General features: G+C 45.1%; 1 protein-coding gene across 1 annotated transcript in view; it reads right to left on the bottom strand.

Annotated features, from left to right (window-relative positions):
- LOC121678472 (adhesion G-protein coupled receptor D2) overlaps positions 1–22,084 on the bottom strand; it is a 72,102-nt gene that overhangs the window by 18,516 nt on the left and 31,502 nt on the right. The window contains exons 21-23 of the mRNA XM_042058070.1: positions 21,478–21,519; positions 17,187–17,240; positions 13,818–13,968 (exon numbers count right to left, since the gene is read on the bottom strand). Coding sequence (XP_041914004.1) covers positions 13,818–13,968; positions 17,187–17,240; positions 21,478–21,519 — 247 coding nt within the window. The remainder of the gene's footprint in view (positions 1–13,817; positions 13,969–17,186; positions 17,241–21,477; positions 21,520–22,084) is intronic.

Below are 22,084 nucleotides of genomic sequence, written 5' to 3'. Positions count from 1 at the left end.
GGGGTGGATGTTTTTCCTTTGCTGAAGATGACGGCTAAAAAAATGTGTAAAAAGAACTAGGGGTACACGTGTTTGAAGAGCCTAATTAAAAATGTCGTGGAGCTAACAGGCAATCTCCTGTTATCATCCATGCACACAGTCACACTGGTGACAAGCAAAAGGGAATACGTTATTGATTTTATAAATATTGAATTTGTTTTTTCTTCTGTCGTGGTAGGAGCATGCAAAATATAGTGCACATTTGCAAATTACATCAAAGAATCTATATTATCATTATTTATCATGTCATCGTAACTGCCCTGGGGGAAGGACAGCCACCCACACACACACACACACACACACACACACACACACACACACACACACACACACACACACACAGTAGTAGCCTGTCAGTACTACGTTCTCTCACTGATGTCATGGTCCCGGGAGGATTTGTGTCGGGATTAATCTTTGCTCCTGAACAACACCTCCTGTGCCCCCCCCCCCCCCCCCCCCCAAAAAAAAAAGACGAGAAGGTGGGGTCTGACAGGCGGATCTCATCCTCTGTGTGCCGCACTGAAATCGCTCCATCGGAGCCTCTTCATCCGTCTCTGTCTTATCTGCATGGCAGATGTGGAAAAGGGGGATGAGGGGATGGATGGATGAATGGATGGATAGAGAGATGGTAGGGAGGAGTGCAGTCCAGGGAAGAAAGGTCAGTGCATTCAAGGAGTCCATCACTCGAGGATGACAGAGCTCTCTGCAAGAGCTGAATAAGTCCTACAGAGCAGGAGAAGTTGAAAAGTGGATGGGGGTGATGTTAGGGGGGTATAGTGGGACATCCTGTGTCTTAGTGTAAGGCTAATGCAACTATCTCTCACTAGACCTTTCAACTCCACAGACCAATGTGGGCATACACTAGTAATTTGATAGAGACAAATTCATTCAACCTGAAATTGCTTGTTATTATTCTATTCAGAAAAGTATTCAGTCATCTCCATGATTAACATTGTCTGTGCGTAAGTCATTGTTTTTTTTTTTAAATCAATTAATATAATTGTGGGCAGCACAAGTAAAATATAAATGGCCATTCTGGTTGCAATGCAGGACTGTGATTTCACTAGCTAATCCTAGTGCCATTGCATTATTGAAAAGAAGTAGCCACTGATGTTGATTGGGCCGAGAGCTGATTTTTCCCAGCTATCATTCAGGGACACTATGACACTGAGGAGGAGCATTACCAATGGGAGCTGGAGAAACAAAAGCAGGATGTGGCAGCTGGATTTCTTTCAAATCCCTGCAACCTACTGTATGCACATCAAAATGAAATATTAGGGAGAAAAATGGCAACAGGTGATTTGTAAAGCTAGCTATGGATTTTACTGTTGTAAAGAAGGTACAGTATTTACATTTCCCTAGTGAACTGCAGTAATGTTAACACATCAAGAAACATGAATGATGCACCATCTAAGAGTGTTCCCTTCAACTGAAGGATATTTTTCTGTATGTCTTTACTGTAAATAGTTTGATTTCAAATGCAAAACAGAACCTTTTGATTTTGATATTTTTTAATCAGATTGTTCAATGCCCCCAGTTAAGGGAGGCATTAAAAACACTTGCCTAATTCAAACTGGCTTCCTGTATAAACCACAGCCACTTCCCGTCTCCACTCTGAATATCTATACAGATTTATTTGAACAGATACAGATAATAATGTCTTTGTACACCTCTAACACACACATACACACACACACACACCTATGGCCATCAAATTAAAGGAAACTTACCAATTGGACAACCAAATTGAAACATTACTGGGTATCTATGCATAACGTCTTATATCGTGTCAAGGCGATATAAGACTCTTTCTGAATTCAAAGGCCCTCGCTCTGAGCTCTGAGAGTGCGTTCCTCCGCCGTCCCGTCCTGTGCTGGCCGAGGCTGAGGTAAACAGCTTTTAATAGCATCAGAAAAGAGCCGGCCTGTGAGGGCTGTGGTTTTGGCCCATCTGTCTGGCCCATTGTGTTTCGTTCCTCCGCTCAGAAGTGTCCAGGGGTGACAGCTGATATATGTGCAGAACAAAGTGCTTTGGCAAGCTCCAGGGAGGCTGCTGCACCGTTTCGTGTTGTCGTTTCATTTTTTCCCCTCGTTTTTCGACTATTTTCTTGTCATCTTTTTTTCCTTTCTTTGTGTGTGTGTGTTTGCGTGTGAGGATACATGTGTGTGTGTGTGTGTGTGTGTGTGTGTGTGTAATATTCCATCAGAACATGGTGCGGTTGTCTGAATCGTTGGTGGCTTGGGGCCAGCTGCTTGTGGGCTGCTCCATGAGACGCGTGCGGCTGCTTGTTTTGTTGCGGCTGCTGTCGCTGTCCTTTGAAAGGTTAGCATAAGCCATGGCAAAATTCTCACTGGAGGCAGGAGAATGCATTGCGGAAGAAAAGATGAGTCAAGAAGGAAAAACAGACACCACACATCTTCAAATTCCATGATGATTCCAGTATTCTGTTTGTTTTAGTGCAAATCATAGCTTATGAAGAAAAGAAATCATATAATTTAAACTGTACTCTTTTTTTACACATACTCATAAACATATGAGTAAACACATACTGCACTCATTCAATCATGACAAAAGTAATGGATAAAAACAGGCTACTGTGAACTGTGCATATTATCAAACATGTGATTTGGTGGCAACATTTTGGCCTCATGGCCTCTAATTCAGCTCCATCAGAATAGTGCCCAAACAGGCGGAGGGGAAACTGCATTAGATACATTGTAGCGATCAAAGGGAGGAAACGCCGGCCTGTTGTTTTTACAGGGCACCAAGGGCACTCATTCATATTGTTTAGCGGAGCTCGCTCTGCCACCGCCCCTCGCTTCACAAACAGAATGAGGAGGGAGGACTAAAAAGGATGAAAAATATGGCACACCATTTTGCAGGAATCGACCGCCAGACGTGTCATTTTTCAAAGTGGTGGTGACCAGTACAAAATACTTCTTTGTTACGGGCACTACATGAGCATACAATTACATGCAACACTGTACAAGTATGGGATTATATTTTTGGGGTTTGGATTTCTTTACAAAGAATGTTTGTTTTCATTGATAAATCTGCTTTTGAACAGTCCTCGATCATTTTATAACCTACATGAGTTTGGGTCTGGCTGCACTGATGACTCTCCTACATTAATTATTCTATGATTATGCAAAGCAGTGTTTAAAATGAGAAGAATTTTTGAAATATGAATTTTTGAGGGGGTTTTCCACATTCTGGAAGTAGACAAAAACTGTGGTTCCTGATGACTTGGCCTCCCCTCTCTCTCCTGGACCCACTTTGAGAGAAACCAGGCTCTCCTGGATAATCACAACCTAATAAGACAGAATATTGAAAGCAGGAGTGTACCGACCGGATCCTCTTTCCTCCCTCTCACTCTCTCCCTCTCGCTTTCTCGCTGCCCCAGAAAAATGTTTGCATATGGCCGCTCAAGATATCAGTAATTTCATAATATATCAATTAACTGTTTTTGTAAAAAAAGAAAAAAAAGAAAAACATTGGCTGGCGTATGTTCTCCATATTTGCTTTGGAAGCCCACTGACGGAGTCTGCAGGAGCATACCGAAAATCTCCCGGCCGTGCCGGCAGCCCCAAAATCATTCCAGAATCAGAGGTGGACCAACATGGGTACAGGCTTGCATTTCACACCCTCTCAAAATAAAATAACGAACACGACGCTTTGTTATCCCAGCCCATTTTCACACAGGAGTGTAAAACCTCAGAAAAGAGAACACCTCAAAAAGCTTTCTAGCTCGCTGCAGCTGTGCTCCTTCTGTCTTTCAAACTTATAAAAAAAAGTCTTTTGTACCATGGTACCATTCTGGTGCACGCATTGGCATGCTGTATGCCTTTTAATTCTTTTGTTCTACTTTGAGACGGGTTTGTTTTTGTTCTTCCTCTTCTTGCTCCTCATGTTTTTTATTTTGTCTTCTCCACCCCCCCCACCCTCACATCCCTCTTCAGAGGAAAGCTTCTGCGGCCTGCTGCACTCTCAGGTGTGCTGCTGCTTGCCGTGCCTGAGTGCAGGAGAGGTGGAGAGGAGACGGGCCTGGATATGGGGAGAGTGGAGTTGGTGGGTGGATGTGAGACGGAGGGTGGTGGTGGGTGGAGTGGGTCCTGCTTTCTAATGATCTTCCCTGCACCTGCACATCTGCTGCTGTTTTAATTAGCACTCCAAGGAGCTTCGTCAAGAGTAATCAAAAACATTGTCACTTATGAAGCCCCAGCATGAGGGGTAGGGGTGGGGGTAGAGGAGTGAAGAATCAATACTTTTCATCAGAAAGAGGACAGACCTGGATGTATAAGCAACGGGCTTAATTGCCTCATTGCAATAAACAATTCTTTAAAAAAAAAAAAAAAACACACACACACACACACACACACAAAGGGGGATGGGGGATAGACCGTAAAAAAAAAACACCTTTTTCATGACTTCATTCCCTCTGGCTGGATCAATAACCTGGGGAGGTTTTCCTTATTGGCTTTTAGCAACATGTGGCAGCATTTTTGTATGGGGTACCTGACTCAATAACATTGCTGTGCTCTTCTTTTTTTTTTATTTCTTCTATGGCTAAGAGAGAAGGGGGTGGGGGGCAGTGGGGAGTGAAGAGAAGATGAGAGGAGCAGAGAAGAGAGGAGAGGAGACAAGAAGAGAGGAGAGGAGAGGAGAGGAGAGGAGGGACGCGGCAGGCAATAGGTTTAGCAGCAGCCCCCCGCTCTGCCCTGTCTCAGGCTGGTGATTTATGCGGGGTGGATGACCTCTGGGGCCGTAACACAGTGATGGGTGACTGGCTCTCAACGGTAAGCTACTGGCACTTGACAAAGTGCCGGCAGCAGAATGAATTTACTTCTCTTTTCCTCAATCATCAACAGGCACTGCCCTGACCCCCATCTCGGTGCTGCTATAACAAGATCTCCCATCTCGGGGGCTGAAAAATTTACTGTCACATCTACTTTTCAATGAGCTCAAGTGAGCACTTCTTTCACCTTCAGTGAAGCAGGTGCCCGGCTAGTGAGGAGAGAGAAGAGGGGGAGAGAGAGAAAGAGAGAGAGAGAAACAGAAAGACAAAGACAGACAGAAAGGGAAGCCTGACGAAGGACCAGACACAGGAAGAGACCAAACGAGAGTGTGCATGAGAGAGAGAGAGAGAGGGGGGGGGTTTGTCAAAGGTGAAGTCATAGAAGAGAGAGATAGTGAGACTCAGTGAAAGAGAGCAAGAGAGAGAAGGTTACATGGGACAAGGGGAGATGAGGCACCAGACTACAGTAGTGTTAGTGCCCTTCATTTTTTGGTCTGGTGTCAATCCCCCTCATCTTATCATCAGTCCCTGCCCCCCCCTCCCCTCCAGCATTTGGCAGAGCTGATCTGTTTGCCTTCATCAACTTGATGACAAAGCCTGCGGGCTAGTTAAAGTTAATAACCCTGTGCGTTTTTGGGGTTTAATATATTGCCAATAAATCTTGGGGTGAGCATTTGGGATTTAACCTTCCTCTCTTCTGATGGCGGTGACCACAAAGCCTGGGAATGTCATAGCAAGTGCACTAGACAACACCCACCAGCCCCACCACCACCACCTCTACCCCCCCCCCCCCCACCTCACCCTCTTCAAGACAACATTATAAACACTGTCTGCTCTCACTGTGGATTTTAAAATGATTCTTTGTTTAGCGTCAATTGCCTTCCCGCCATCTTCTTTTTAAAAAAAAAAAAAAGAGAGAAAAATCAATTGGCTACAAGAGGCCGTTAAAGTGGTGCTGTGCTCCCAGGCTGCGGGCCGATAAATCTCTGTGGCGCATCAATGTGCTAAAATGCATAATTTTCTTAAGCAGGCGGTTTTAAATTACTCCGTTTTATATCGGGCGCTTCATCATGGTGACGCGGACACACTAGTGGTTATAATTGAAAATAAAAAAGCCATTAAAACACATTCAATAAGCCAGTGGAGAATTGACAAAGCCATAAAAGGACTTCCTGAATGTGGAGACGGGAGGTGGGGAAGTGTTGAAGAAGCGAGAGGGTGGGTGTAGTTCTCATAGCCAGTGAGCTCCAGAGCTCCTTCCTGTGTCACCAACACAGCGCTACCAACCAATGGAGACCAGGGATTTGTCCCCGTCTTTGGATTGTGCACCATCTCTTTCTTTAACCTCTTCCTTTCTTTCTCTCTCTCTCTCTCTCTCTCTCTCTCTCTCTCTCTGTCTCTCTCTCTGTCTCACGTCCTGCCAGTCAGCTTGAATTGTGTTCACTGAAATCAATGATTTTTCACTGTCCAAACCCAAACAGATCAAGCTGAAGAAGAGCTGCAATCGTTTGATGATTCTGATAGCTATGGAGGACCATATAACTGACAACCGATCAATGCCTGACCTTTATCTAGACAGCTATCTATCGAGAAAGTCTTTAGATGCCAAATAAAACCCAGGAACATACACACAGATCACAAATCAAACATCAACTTATCATCAGATTCACTTGACATCATTTCACGCTCTTCTGGTGACATTTTACTATTACTTTGTTTTCTGATGTTATTTCTATATTATTATTCCTGTGTAGACATTGTTCAGATGAATGGATATACAAAAGAATGCATTCCATTCGTGTCCAACTATGTCCATAGTACAAAAATAAAATGCCACGGTGGCTTGCGGCTTCTTTAACTTTCAGTTCTCCTAGGAGCATCCCTCCTTTGCCTCCCGGGCCCCTGGCTATTGCCTTTCTCAATCTGTCCCTGGAGGAGCAGGAGTTATGGCCCCTGTCGATTGAGGAGAAAGGGATGTTATTCCCTTGTCACCCTCAGCCAGTCCGCCAGCCTCCCTGGCCTGATCTATGGCCACGGCAGGCCTGGGCAGAGCTGTCTTGATGCGCCATTGGTTTAGAGTGCTGTCAGCTCGTCCCGCTACCTGCTCCTCGACTCACCTCTCCTCTCACCCATCTTACAGCCTGCACTCCTCAACCCCATCCACCCCCCCCCCCCATTCCATCACCCACCCCCCCAGCCACCCTCACTGCCTTTGCAAACACACACACACACACACACACACACCCAGCAGTCTCTGGGGCCGCAGTGACACGGTGTGTCGGTGGAGGTCACCTCTAAGGGATAAGAGGGACAGTAAGAGGGACTGATAGGTGGCCTTGAAGAGGCAGCCAAAATCAGAAAGGGGTCAAATGTACTGCTGTGCCTAGGGGGTGAGGAATTTCAGATGCATGGTTTGCTAATGACAGAGAAAAGGATCATCAGTGTGTGTTGCAGACGTAAAAGAAGAAAAAAAAAGGATCATCAGTGTGTGTTGCAGAGTAAAAGAAGAAAAAAAAACACAGAGAAAATGAATGAGAGAAGCTGAGAGAATAAAGTCAGAGACAGAGGGGAATAAGAGAGGGAGAGAGAGAGAGAGAGGGAGAGAGTTGCAGCAGCAGAGTCAGTGGGTGCCAGAGAGCCAAGAATTCCATTAATGTTGTAGCTGCTCATCACCAGAGGGCTGCCTCCACAGCCAGCATACGTTTATAAGACATCTGTCAGGAATTAGCACCAAACAGGGTGAGGAGCGGAGGAGGTGAGGAGGAGGAGAGGAGGAGGTGAGGAGGAGGAGAGGAGGAGGAGGAGGAGGAGACGAAAAGAGGGAGGAGAGCACAAAGGACGGGTGTGGAGAAACAGGGAGGACAGAAGAGGAAAGGAGAGGGGAGGGGTTCGACAAGGGCACATCATCGCCGTCTGACTCAATACACTACAACTTTCAGATGCTGACGCCTAGCGCATTACCAAAAAGAGAGGGAAAAAAAGACTCCGCTAGCACCACTGTACAGCACCACACAGAAACACATCCTTCTTCTCCTCCATTTCCTTCTCTCTCTCTCTTTCAGCTGACTTGCTAAGTGGCATGCGTCGGAGATGCCAGTGGCCATACTCCACCCAGCCACGGTGTCGGTGGCACCAGGCCGGATTGGCGGATGGGATGAATAAACAGATGGAGAGGGGGAAAAAGACGAAAGGAATTTCATGGGGCACACCTTACGGCCATCCATCATGTCCCACTAGCTACCGCCCTCACCACGACTAACCTCATATCCCATACATATCCCTATGGATAATGTACACAGGCTCCTTAACAGGTCGAGTATTCCACACAGAGCTTGCAATTTATTATATTTGACATCTCCCCCCGTTCCTGCTGTTGTTTTTTTTCATGTTTTATATATATTTTGAATACCTTTTCTTGGATTTTAAACTTTCAAGAGTGTGCCTAGAATTAATAATTGCAGTGGAAAGAAACAGTGGCTGTATGCTTGAATGTGCTATTTTCTTTGGCATATAACCCACCCACCCACACAAACACACAGACAATTACAAATATCTAAAAGCAAATAAATATGGCTGACGCTTGAAAACTCCATTATCAAGTTCTTCTTTGTCATTTTGGCCTAGTCGTGTCATTCAAAAGGAATCTGAGGGAGAGACAAGCGGAAGAGAGTGTAAAGAGGGCTAAAGAGAGAGAAAGAGAAAGCGAGAGAGAGAGAGAGAGAAAGAGAAAGCAAGAGAGAGAGAGAGAGAGAGAGAGAGAGAAAGATAAAGCGAGAGAGAGAGAGAGAGAGAGAGAGAGAAAGAGAAAGCAAGAGAGAGAGAAAGAGAGAGAGAGAAAGAGAAAGCGAGAGAGAGAGAGAGAGAGAGAGAGAGAGAGAGAGAGAGAGAGAGCAGGAGCACAAGAGAGGAGAAACAGGAATGTAAATAAACAGAACGCAATAACACACTGGGCATAGTGTTTATTTGGGTATTTACACGGCAAGCTACAATCAAGTCCTCAAAGTGCCTGACACAAGAATGACATATCCCTGCTCTGGTCTCTCCCATTTACTAAACATACTCTGGGGAACATAAAGCTCAGAGCACTAACACACACACACACTCTCTCTGTGTCTCTTTCTATCTCTCACTCGCTCACACACACTCTTTCTTTCTTTCTATCTCTCTCTCTCTCTCTCTCTCTCTCTCCCACACACACACACACACACACAAATGAACACATTTGGTCCAAGGTCAAGTCCAGTTATTTGTCAGAGAAGTAGAGAATGAAGAGGTTTATGAAAACAGGAGGGGGGAAGGTGAGGGAGAATGTGTTTTGTATTGACTTAAGGGTCCTGGTTTGGCACAGCCAGATGTAGTGTTCTTAGCAAATCACATCTGATCATGAAGACACTGAACACACACAGAGAAACACACTCACAGAGATGCACAAACACAGGGCTGGGATGGAGTCCAATGTGATTTGCATTTATTGCTGTAATTTGTACATATATTTTTTTTTTCATAATCATATTCATCAATTATGGCTCATGGTGTTATTTAATTAGGAACATAAATTTGTACAGTAAATGTTCACTGAATTTATTGAATCAAAGGTTTTCAGTGCGGAATGCATTACTATATTATTTGTCTCAATAAAAAAATACTGAAGATGTTATACTGCATATATTTGATAATCAATACATTTTTATTTCTCATTTAGGACTGGTAATTAAATTACTGCGCCCGGGGCAGTAAAACGAGAAAGCAGTGACATTATAACCACATGTGTGAGGAGAGAACGAAGAATGAACTCACAAAACACAGAAACAACGACACACTGACATGAATATTCTACACAGGCGCACTCACACTTGTCTTTGCCATTAGTCTGTCGTGGACGACAGCACACGATTAAAACAAAAAAGATACAAAACATAACATAACACAAACAAATAAACCAAAAAAAAAAGACAGAGTTCAATAAGTACAAACAATAGAGCACAAACCACTTTCACATCCTGCTTGGATAATGTACTGTACATCCACTAACTATACAAAAATGTCCACATATCAACTAGACAGCCCATCTACAATTGACGTAAAGCCGCTTGAGCTGGGGTACCAGGGGATTGCTTTGGTACAGGCAGTGGCTTGGGTAAGGGGTTTTTTAGGAGCTGGGGGGCTGAAGGTATAGTTGGGAGTGGTGGTGGTGGTGGGGGGGTGTCTACGTGTGTGGAGTGTGGAGCACAGAGCCTCCCAGATGATCCCAGGCAGGCGGATGCTGTAATCTCTCCTGGGCGTTTACAGAGAGCAGGAATCATATGCCATGTCAATGAATCACCGTAAACATGCGTGACAACTCCCTTACCACTGTACAGTGATGACCCCCCCCCCCCTGTTTTTTCCTCAACACACACACACACACACACACACACACACACCGTCAGACAGGGGGGCTTGGGTTTGGGGAAGATCTGGGTGTAATCTACAATTGCATGCAGCACAGCAAAGCCCCCTCTATTTAGACACTGGAACCTCTAATTGCATTCCCGTGCGGCGGAGGAACATGTGTTGAGACGCGGGGGCCAGGCCTGGAGGCGGCAAGCCACGTGCGCACTGTACAGCCCTGACATACAGGACGTTGTGCTGAGCTCTGACATTTAGCGAGGGGACGGGAGGATGGGGGCATCTCAATAGAGGCCTTATGAAAGACAACTGCAATCTGTGGTATTTGAGCCTGACATTCCTTCTGCGTGTATAAAAATAAGTGTATAAAAATGAGCCTAGAGGTAAATGAAATAATTAGCCTGACGAGCCAGACCCACATTAAAATGTAGGGTCTGGGCATTCACCGTTCCCAGTGCTCAGTCCGAGGGGCGGGATAATCGGTTGTCTTTCAAATTTCCTCTGCACGCAATAGGACAGCGCTATGAGTCCCATGGTTTCCCACCAGCGGAGCTAGTTGGCTAGTTCAAACTTTTGCCAACTTAATAAAAGCGTAACTCGTGTCACACTGTTCGCCAAAAGCAACATTATCTTATTTGTTTTCAAGTAGCAGGGATTTCAAGCCAAACCGTTGCAACTCATCATTAATCATTATGTTAAGCCTGCCTAACAACTCTTTACACGATTTGATTGGCCTGATAGAAGCTTAATTTTTCGAGCTCACAAGCCAACGGAGAGTTGCTAGACTAGCCCTGGCAGCAAATGTAATTTGCTGCCGCTAGGGTGCGTCTAGATTTCTAGGCTATGAAATAATGACAATAACACCTAAATTCCATGATGCAAGTCAAGCGTCAAAAAAAAAAAGGCCTGGGCAATAAAAGAAAAAATACAGTGGTAACTGTCAGCAAAAACTTACTGACAATAGAAGGCATACATAGATGCCACGTAGTTTTCAACCTCTACATTCAGTGGAGACCTTGCTAATTCCATATGCCACATAGAGAGTAAAATAGATTTTCAATATCCTAGTCTACAGATTCAATCAATACAGCACAAAATACAGACTGAACAGGAACTTGTCCTTTTCGTTCATTGCTGCCATCCCTTTTGCTGCTATTGGCCAACGCAGACGCCCTGTCCCTAAGGAGTTAAAGGTATGAATTGATCAAAGGTGCCCATAAATGAGGTTGAGGTTTTTTTCCCTCTTTCTCTTCTTTCTTGTTGCGTTTAAAGAATTACTTGACCTTGTAGATAACAGACACAGCGATCAGTTAGGAGCTGTGGAGCTGTTTATTGTGGAGTGAAAGCCATCTGTTACAGTGCCAGGCCCTTCACATGGGCCTACAGATGCTGCCATTGACTGGGCTCTTGGGTCGCTCTCTCTCTCTCTCTCTCTTTCTCTCTCTCTCTCTCTCGCTGTCTCTCTCTTTTTTTCTCTCTCCCTCCCTCACTCTCTCTCTCTATGTAGTTCCACAAATCCCTCAATGTTCTATAAGACCCCCACCCGCCCACTTCCATTCTCTAACCCCTACGACCGACGTTGACGGTTCTTAAAAAATCGCCCCGGTATTAAAAACAAATATTCCATCATTGCGCGGGTTTGCATGGCATTACCGGCACGGCGCGTGTCTCGTCAGAATGATTAGTTACAGCACTTGTGCCGGAGAGTCTCGCAACGGCATCTGCATACTGCAGCGCTCGTCTCCACACACACACACACACACACGCACACACGCACACTCACACACACACACGCACACTCACACACACACACACACACACACACACACGTGCGCAGCCTGGCCCTGACGCTCACACACCGGGGCCCACGCTCCGCTCAATCATGCCCCGGGCCCCAGCGCGCTACTGCCGCCTCGGCTCCATTTGCATGCAGTTAGCGTGGGGATGAGAGGAGACACGATCGGCTGAGTAATGGGGTGGATAATACCCCCTGACGATCAATATTTCTGTGCATTTCTCTCTCTCTCTTCCTCCCTCTCTCCGTCACTCTCACACCCTTTCTCTTTTTTTCATTCTTCCTTGCGCTCCTTCTCTCTGTAACCCGTTTCTGTGCTGCGCTGTGCTGTGCTGTGCTGCGCTGCGCTGCGCTTTGCATGCCTCTGGCTGATTGAGATAGTGAGGAAAAAGAAAGCATTTAAAGCTGATTATGCTTTCCCCTCGGCTTGGGATGTTAATGAGGGAACTGTAAGGAGACAGAATGCATGCACACATGCACACACACGCTCAATAAAGCATGTAAACATACACACACATACAGTATAATACACATGCATAAACTCAAGCTCATCTACACAAGTACTTATCCTCTTGTGTACACACACACACACACACACACACACGCAGTTAATACCGGTACTGGTAACATCACTTTGTATGGATATTAGGCAATAATCACACACACACACACACACACACACACACACATACACACACACACACCCACACACACACACACACACACACTTCTTTTCACTAAAATAACAAACAGAGAATGGAAGACATCCAAGAGTGTGGTGAGGGAGCTTTTAGTCTTGGAAGAGGAGAGGAAAACGAATGACACAACAGCAACAGATACCAATAAATGAATGAGGAAGAAAATGGTTGAGCCTTCCCAGGTCCACCTGGTTTCATGCTGTAGCTGTCACTCATCCACTTTTTATTCCTCCTAAACTCCCATCTGGCTCTGTCTCTACCTTAGACCCACACTCCCTCTCTCTCTCTCTCCCCCTCTCTCATTCTCTCTCTCTCTCCCTCTCATTACTTTGAAGCAAGTCAATAATATGAGGGTCAGAAAACAAGATTGAAACGATTCACTCAGAGGGATCTGGAGAATGTTAGACTGTAACCGAGGGCTTGTCATGCTGGAGTTCACCCTCCCTGCCAACTGCTACTCCTGCCTCTGATCGTAATTCATGACAGATTTGCATCCCACACACACTCACACTCACACTCTCTCACACACACACACACACACACACACACACACACACACACACACACACACACACAAGGACATACAGACACATGGAGACAAGTAAACACACACACAAATGAAAGAGTATACACAAAAGCCACCGCCATCACAAGCCAACCCATGCAATATCAACTTTCTGCATGTGATTCTGAAAATAATCACACATCACACCATCTGGACATGGCGTCAACTTTGTTCCTGTTTTCTTCTAATCTAAAACAGGAGGTTTGGAGGTGGATGGTGTTCAAATCATTCACACATAGTTATACTCTATATTCCACTTTGCACATTCATTTGAACATAAAACATCACACAGGCATCACATCTGTAAAATTGAACATAAAAGATTTGAAGTAAAATTAAAACATAAAGAACATAAAAGATTTTTTTATGCATGATTGTTAACAGGACCCTCCCAAAAACAAGTTCCGAGCTTTTGCCTATTACCCATTTGAAACACATGGGCTGCGGGTCTCCCCAAAAAAATCCTCTCTCTTACAACCCCACTCATCTCTGGGAAGCCCCCCGGGAGGAGGGGGGAGGGGGGGGGATGCTACTCACTCCGGCTGGTGTAGGTGGCGCTCTCCCCCTCCAGGCTGGTGCTGTCGCAGTGGGAGGAGAGGGGCGCGCCCAGGCCCTGGGGCCCCGTGGCGGGGGCGCTGCCCGGCCGAGAGCTGGTGATGGAGCTGCACGGTCTGGAGCTGGCGCAGTTCTGGAGGAGAGGGAATGGTGCAAACAGATGCATAAACTATTAAAAACAAATAGAAGTGAGTTTATGTATTAACCAGTATTTTTTTATACGTTTTGTTTAAAAACTGGGAAACAAACTCCTAGCAAGGATTGTTTTTCTAAACAAATCATGTGTATGGAATTTAAAATCCCATCTGATATCTCATTGTCTCTTTCTCCACTGTGAAAGTGGCATATTCAAAATATCACTTTGGGTATGCCACCCTAAGCAGTGGGCATTGACCTCAATGAGTAATGTCTGCAGATCTAGGTCAGACAAGCTTCACTTTAGCGCTGTTGATGAGTCATGAGCCCAGAATTGTGACAGTAGGCCTTATATTTCCATTTCTGAGCTTGTGAATTTGAAACCACAAAATTTACAGTATGCACCATGACACCCAAATGAAAACATGTAAACACATCAATGCAATGTTGTTACATGTCATTAATGATATACCATTAAACAAAATCATACTCTAGTGTGCATACTCTAGGCTTCTTTTCAAAGAGGCCTTCCACCAACCCCCGAGCCATCAGAGCCATGCTGCAGCATCTCTGAAATAGCTCCTGCAGTTCTGCCTTCTTCTGTTACATACAGTATGCCTGTCATGCAGGAATCCAAAGCAGTGGTGACTGCTGGACAAACACCGCGTCGCCACACAGGGTCCCTTTTACGGCCCATGCAACCCAATGCAGATATTCAGGAAACACGCGCACTGTGTATACACACGGACACACGACAACATATACACAAACACACACACACATGCACCGCTACACACACACACACACACACACACACACACACACACACACACACACACACACACACTCAAACATATCCTATATCTTGTCAAAACTTGAAATAGGATCAAAAAACTAATCCGCTTCCAATTTATATCTATATTTCAGGGCTGTCAAAGTGCGGACCTCCAGGTATTGAGAGGCCCTCATTATTTATTTGAGTGGTGCAACTGACAGCTTTATTTCAGCAAAGCAATCTGCCCATGTGTGTACAAGTAGGGGGTCGCAGGGGTCAGGAGACAGTTGGTATCAAAGCAACCTGGAAACATTGGTCAGGGTGGGGGATGGGGTAGGGGTGGAGGGGTGTAAATAACAGTGTGTCAGTGTGTGTGTGTGTGCATCTGAGGGGGGGCAAGACCATACACGAACACACACACTCACACACACACACACACACACACACACACACACACACACACACACACACACACACACACACACACACACACACACAGCCTGGGGGTTTGAGCAAATGCTATGCTTAGCTTGGGGAGGGAGGGGTGCTGCCTTCAAAGGCACCCAGTATAAGAAAAAGATAAAGACTTCGTCAGCTTTATGGTAATTTGTTATTGACAAGAGGGCTTTTATCTGAGCACAATGCTCATCTGGTCTTGAAACAGTGTGTTAGGGTCGTCTGCTGATGGTCCTTCCCTGTGTCAGCTTATTTGACTTACAAATAACATAACTGTTCAGAGATCAGCATAAGTCTAATCAGGAGATGCTGACTCAATATCACGTCCAGAGCATGTTATGCTATGTGTTTTCATTTAAGTGACCAAAAAGGGTGGGTTCATTTCAGCTCTCACACAATGGCACCCTTTAGGCCACAAACAGAGAGTGAGAGAGAGGAAAAGAGCCAGAGACAAACAACAACTGCACAACCAAAGCCATCCACCACGGCTCTGCGGCTGTAAAGTGCAGCGATTGACACTCACCACCCATTCTGACAGACATTCTGCACAGCGCGTTCTGCTGAGAGACACTGAGGCGAATGTGCCATAGCATCTCATCCAGATTTATGTGCCGCGGCAGCATTAGCTAAAAAACATCCGCTGCATGGGCAAACTCGGACGGCGACTTTCGAAAATTGGAAAATTGCCAGAAAGCACTAAAAATGGCCCGCGCCACTGATAATATGGGCAGGCAATATATCAGGTGGAAGGTGGTGGTGGTGGTGGTGGTGGTGGTGGTGGGGTGGGGTGAGGGTGGGTGGTGCAAACGATGGCTTGGCTGGGTGGGTGGGTGGGAGGTACGCCGTGAGCCAGGAGTCATTTTTTACAAGTCACAATCTTTACAGTGGCAGCCTGTCAGGGGGTCAAAGGGAAGAACGGGGCCTATATTCTAAAATCAATCTGCCTTTAGAAATTGTCTCATTCCGTTCTCAATGACCTGGTGGCGGTGGCGAGCAGACTGGGACAAACTGCTATAACCTATAAAGCGTGACAACCCGGGAGGGAGTTAATGTGATCATTCATAAGGGCTTGGACTGTGGCGTTGCTGTGTGTGTATGAGATTGGTGAGGGGGAGGGGTGTATGTATGTGTGTGTGTGTGTGTGTGTGTGTGTGTGTGTGTGTGTGTGTGTATGTCTATGTGTGTGTGTGTGTGTGTGTGTGTGTGTGTGTGTGTGTGTGTGTGTATGTATGTATGTATGTATGTATGTGTATGCATGTGTGTAGGTGTGTGTTTCCTCTATGCTGGTGTGATGTATGAGCTTGCATATGGGGGTGGGGTGTGATATATATGTGTGTGTGTGTGTGTGTGTGTGTGTGTGCCTGACGTATGTGCTTCATGTGGCAATGTGTTGAGGGGGACAATAGTGGGTGCATGAGAGGGTTGGGTGGCGTGGCGTGGCGTGGGGTGGGGGGTCACACGGCACAGCAGGGGGTGTCGAGGGGCTATTAACTACTTTTAAAGTGCTTTGCAGGGGCTAAGTGATGGCGAGGAGCTGCAGCCACCGGTATAAATACTGGCCTGACAGTTTAATGTCAGGGGACAGCTCATCCCAGGATTAGAAACTTGTAACCCCTGGTGCTGCAGTTGACACTGCCGGGATTAAGGTGCCGCGGTCCTGTTTAAAGAGGGGGGAGGGGGGAGGGGGGGGGGGGGGGGAGAGAGGTGAGCCGGGTCTAGAGGAAAATAACAAAGGTATATATTTGATCTACAAGGGCAGCTCATACAGAACGTCCAGTAGACTGCTCAACAAAACCGTTCCATCACACACAAACTCTCTCTCTCCCTCCCTCACACACACACACACACACACACACACACACACTAAGACCAGATATTACATGCTGTTGTCCAAACACATCATCGCCTCACTGCAATGTGTCAGGGTGAACTCTGCAAGGCACCAAAAAATATATATGTACATGACAAGTACACAAATAACTCACAGAGAAGTTGAGGGCCTTTCTTCTCTCCTTGATTCGGTTGACTGTGCTGCGGACCTGTGAGGAAGGGGGGGGGGAGAGGAACACTTAGCATCCCCACACACTCCTGCACACATGTAGCATCAAGCAAGGCATGAAATTTAAAATAAAGAAGGGGATATTGGGAAACAAAAATAGCCCACCTCCCCACCCGCAAGCCCTCCACAGCCCACTCACTCTGCCATCACCCAAATTGCTGTTAAGTCATCATCCGCCTCGAAAAGGGGGGTGAGGTGAGTGGTTTGCGCACAAAGTGTGTGTGTGTGTGTGTGTGTGTGTGTGTGTGTGTGTGTGTGTGTATGTGTGTGTGTTTGCGAAGCTGAAATGTATCAGTTTGTCAAAGCTAATGGGAGCTGAAAGTGACACATAGGCTGGGCAAACTAAGGAGACTACTTTAAGCTATCATCTGTCACCCCACACCGAACCCCCAGAAATGAAGCTATTGAGAACAACAGGGAGAGAGAGAGAGTGCAAGCGAGAGAGAGATGGAGGGGAAGAAAAGGCCGCCCTTGCAGAACAGATTGCATTGGTGGCCCCTGCTAAGGTAAAGCACTCAGCGCGCCACTCTGCGCTTGTGTGGTGACAGACTATAGAGTCGCTTGGTCTCCCTAGGATCCATTTATAACACACAGAGGAGTATCTTCCTTCTTTTCACGGTAGCAGGAGAATGGGGGGGCGATATCGCTATATAAACGCACATCTTATTTTTTTACGCTCAACGAATGCAGAAAATGAAAATGGATGTAATGTTGAACACCATCTAAGATGTTGACGAGCTAAAGAGTGAGCATGTGTATTCAATGTAAACATTTAGTAACACTCACACAAAGCTTTGGAATACACAATCTTCTCTCTTTTTTTTCCCCCTTTACAAATGTACCCAAGAATACTAATTTACCTAATGATACTTTTTAATTAGCTTCAATTAAACCAATTTGTAATTTGTACAAATTTGTTTGTATGCTTTAAAAAAAAAGTTCTTATAACAAAAAGCTCTTTTTGCCTTCTTTACAAATCATGTTTCATATGGTGGTTTGTGGTTTAGCTTTGTGGTTTATAATGTGAAAACTTCCTAATATAAACTATATATATATATATATATATATATATATATATATATATATATATATATATAATCTAATTATATTAAGTTGCACTAATAACATTTATATTATAAAATAAAAAACAAAAAACAAGTTGTCCCCTGGGCATGTGATCGTCTCCCTCTCCCCTCCTGAACATCTATCAGCGTACAGCACCCCAGCAGAGCCAGTAGCGTCCAGACCTCCCCTCCTGACCCGGCCAGTGCACTGTGAGCCCATCGTTAGCCCCTCCCCGCATTTTAGCCAACATGCATTATGGCTCACGGCTCCATTAAGTGCCGCCACCACCGTAAATTATGCCACAGTGTGCAAATGTACACACACACACGCACGCGCGCACACACACACAGGCGTAAGCATGTTTTGCATAGACACAGTCACTGTAACTGGCAACATAATGAAGAGAGCCATGCGCGCTCTGACAGGGGCACACGGAGTGGAGCGAGGTGTCAAAATAAATTCATAAATACATAAACGTTAAGCGGCCGGGTCGTATTTAACAAATGTGACTGCGCGCCGGCGTCGCTTCATTCAAATGAAGGCTAAATGACACGCGGCGTTAAACTCATCCGGGCTAAGGAAATAAAGTGGGTGGTTTGTTTTCACCAGACGCAGATTTAAATGGGTCTGTTGAGCGGATTCGGGTTTGTTTGCATTGCTCCACCTCACTCAAGGTTTTGGGGATGGGAATACAATCTTAGCCTTTCTGTGCACAGATGAAAAAAGAAGAACATAATTTCCATATGAAAGCCTACCCCTGCACCTGTGGACATCCTTGTAATATGGACAGAACAACAGAAGAATGGTCATCAAAGCAGAAGATAAAGAGTTTGACCAGTGAGGCAGTCTAATTGAAATAAATAATTCACTTTCCCTGTCTTGTAATTGTATAAGAAATAATGGGTCAAGAAAAAGCACGGTTTCAAATACCTTACAAAATAATTAAGGCTCATAAACAAATCAACCAAGTGTCCACTGAGTGTAATTAAAAAAAACAGAGTACAAACACAAGGTTATGATACTGTATTCTTAATTAAGTGCACAAAAGTTTTCACTTTTTAAAAAATGGACATTTGTACAAATAGCCGCACCCAGCTGTATATGAAAAGATTCTTCAACTTAAAGGTCATGTCATATGATATACGGGTGCACTTCAGTTCGAAGTGTAAAATACAGACTTTTTCCGGCTGAAAACAGTTTTAACAATTACATATGAAACCAAACAGCCTTCCGACTTCAGTGAATAGATACAGATAATAAAGGCAACTTGAACTTGATCCTCAAGTGTTATTTACACTGTGAGATCATTACATCTTTTCAAAGCCTATTGACACAAAAGGACTTCCTCTCTCTCTTTGGCTATGTGTGTGTTCTTTTGCATGTGTTAATCAAACAAGCAATGAATAAAATGGATTGAATCTGGGGAGAGATTTGCTTTAAATAAGATGAGACAGAGCAGAGTTTCTCTCTTTGGCCTTTCTCTTCCGTTCCCTAATTATTTGATTTCAGTACGGTGAAACTTTGATCATCCGTACAGCTTCTCGCAATTTTTCTATTAAACAAGAATTTCCTTTCAGTGTCAGGGGGTGAAACTTAATCTGCAAGTGTTTATTGTCACACTATAAACTACACTGGAAAAAAAAGAAAAGCGAAAAGGGGGGGAAAACATACATCGACCCGCGTGCTAAGGAAAAAAGCGGCAAAGATTATTACGTTTAAAATTATAAAAGCCTCTTTTGAAAGGCATAAAGTGTACATGGGCTGCTCACAAATTATGAAGACCCCTGGGTCAAGGAGAACCTGGAGTAGGAAAATGGATTCCCGGGCACTAAAACGGCGACTTAAGCAAGAATGCATCCGTGATTTATCTTACAATGCACAGAGGTCAGGTGTTGTGCCCCAGCAGTGTAGTGTATGCAGTGCAGTGACTCAGGGACACCTCTTCACATTGCTTTTGTGGAGCGGTGAAAAAAGAAAACAAATGAAAGAAAAGGGGGGGGGACAAGGAGGAGGGAGGCGGAAGAGCAGCAAAATGGTGCACCAAACGTTAACTGAGGTGGTGAGACATTTGGCAAAGAGGTTCGGTACTCACTGCTCTGTGCCCAGGGTGTGCATAACCTTGCCCACTGCTCACAGCTCACACAGACAGGGGGGCTGGGGGCGGGGGGGGGGGGCTCTTTTAATACCAGTACCTTCTGAGGTGCTAACATGTTTGTGAGAGACAATCATGGGTATCTCATGAATGTAAAAGAAAAGAATCTGTCGCATTAGCACTGAAAACTGGATTAAACGTCAGTTTACTTGCTCTGACCTGACTCACAAATATTTCAGAAAACGACTAAAATACTATAAAAGTGGAGAAACATACCGCATAAACTATATGTCTTACATCGGCTGTACTTAAAGCCTCCCTAAATTGCACACTTATTCATATTTAGGCAGTACCAGTTTACATTTGAATAAAAAGGAGGCCATTTTTTATGTTGACTGATTTTGTTCTCTGGTGATCCTCATCCATTAAAGCCTAAAAAATTCACCATTTATTCCCCCCCCCCCACTCCAAAACAGAATCTAAATGGTAATAACTAGCCATTTCAATATCATATATACTCACTTTTCCAGCACAGCAGTGCCACACACATTTTTCCTCTGGCTATTTATTCTTTTCCTAAAGCAGACGCTCCGACCAGGGATGCTGTAGGGGGGCCTGCAGAGCCCTAATGTCAGAATGTTAAATGGAGGACCATGAGTTTAAAAACTTAAAGAGGCAGTGAAATATTAGCCAATGTGGGTGAGGAATGACTAGCCCTTTATCCCAGGGTGTCAGAGCTTAATGGCGAGTCTGGATGCATATAAGTTAGCCCAAGCATGAAGGGCAGCAGGACGCTCAAGCGAGAAAGAGACGCACGCACTCTCTCTCTCTCTCTCTCTCTCTCTCTCTCTCTCTCTCTAGTGTGCCTCCTTCATCCACTACCCCCACCCCTGTTCTCTTGCTCCCCCATACCTTCTCTTTCACTCCCTCATTCCCTTGCCTGAGCTGCGGTGCGTGGGGGTGATGGGAGGGAGGGGGGAGGGGGTGGGGGGTGGCGATCAGAAACTTGTCATTTCTCTCGTTCACTCACTCTGTCAGCCTTGAGTCAGTGGAGACTCACCTCTGTGTTGTAGACCCCATAGATCAAGAAGATGAAGAGACCCTACAAAAAGAGACAGAGAGAGAGAGTGTAAGAAAGATAGAGAGAGAGAGAAAGAGAATAAGAAGAATGGAGATTAAAAGAAAGAAAATGTTTTCGCCAACTCTTAAGTGAAAAAGGAATGCAAACTGATGCATTAAATTAAAAGACATAAAACATTAACATTAAAAGACATAAAATGTCTTTATGGAAAGCAAGAACAAACAAACAACAAAAAGCTTACAAAAAGTTCTACACATACTGTATGCAGCCTCTATGGAGTGAAAAGACAGACACACACACACACACATACACACACACACACACACACACATACACTTACACACAAACAAGCATTGAACACAAACAGCCACATTTCTGCAGTCCTTGTTGGAATAAAGGGAGAGAACGGCTCCAAATCACTTTTGTAACTGGAGTACCCCAGCTGAAGCGTCGCGTGCGCCCAGGCACACTGCTCATCCTCCAAACCCAATCAAAGGCCTCAACCTCCCAAGGTCTTCCCAAGTCTTTCAGGCTGCACAAATATTTCAGGTTCGAGAGCCCTCTTCTGACATTTGTTTCCCTATGG

Source organism: Alosa sapidissima, chromosome 12 (genome assembly GCF_018492685.1).
Source record: "Alosa sapidissima isolate fAloSap1 chromosome 12, fAloSap1.pri, whole genome shotgun sequence".
NCBI classification, from domain to species: domain Eukaryota; kingdom Metazoa; phylum Chordata; class Actinopteri; order Clupeiformes; family Clupeidae; genus Alosa; species Alosa sapidissima.
The sequence above is the reverse complement of the archived record's forward strand: the minus strand, read 5'-3'. Positions and strand labels throughout refer to the sequence as shown.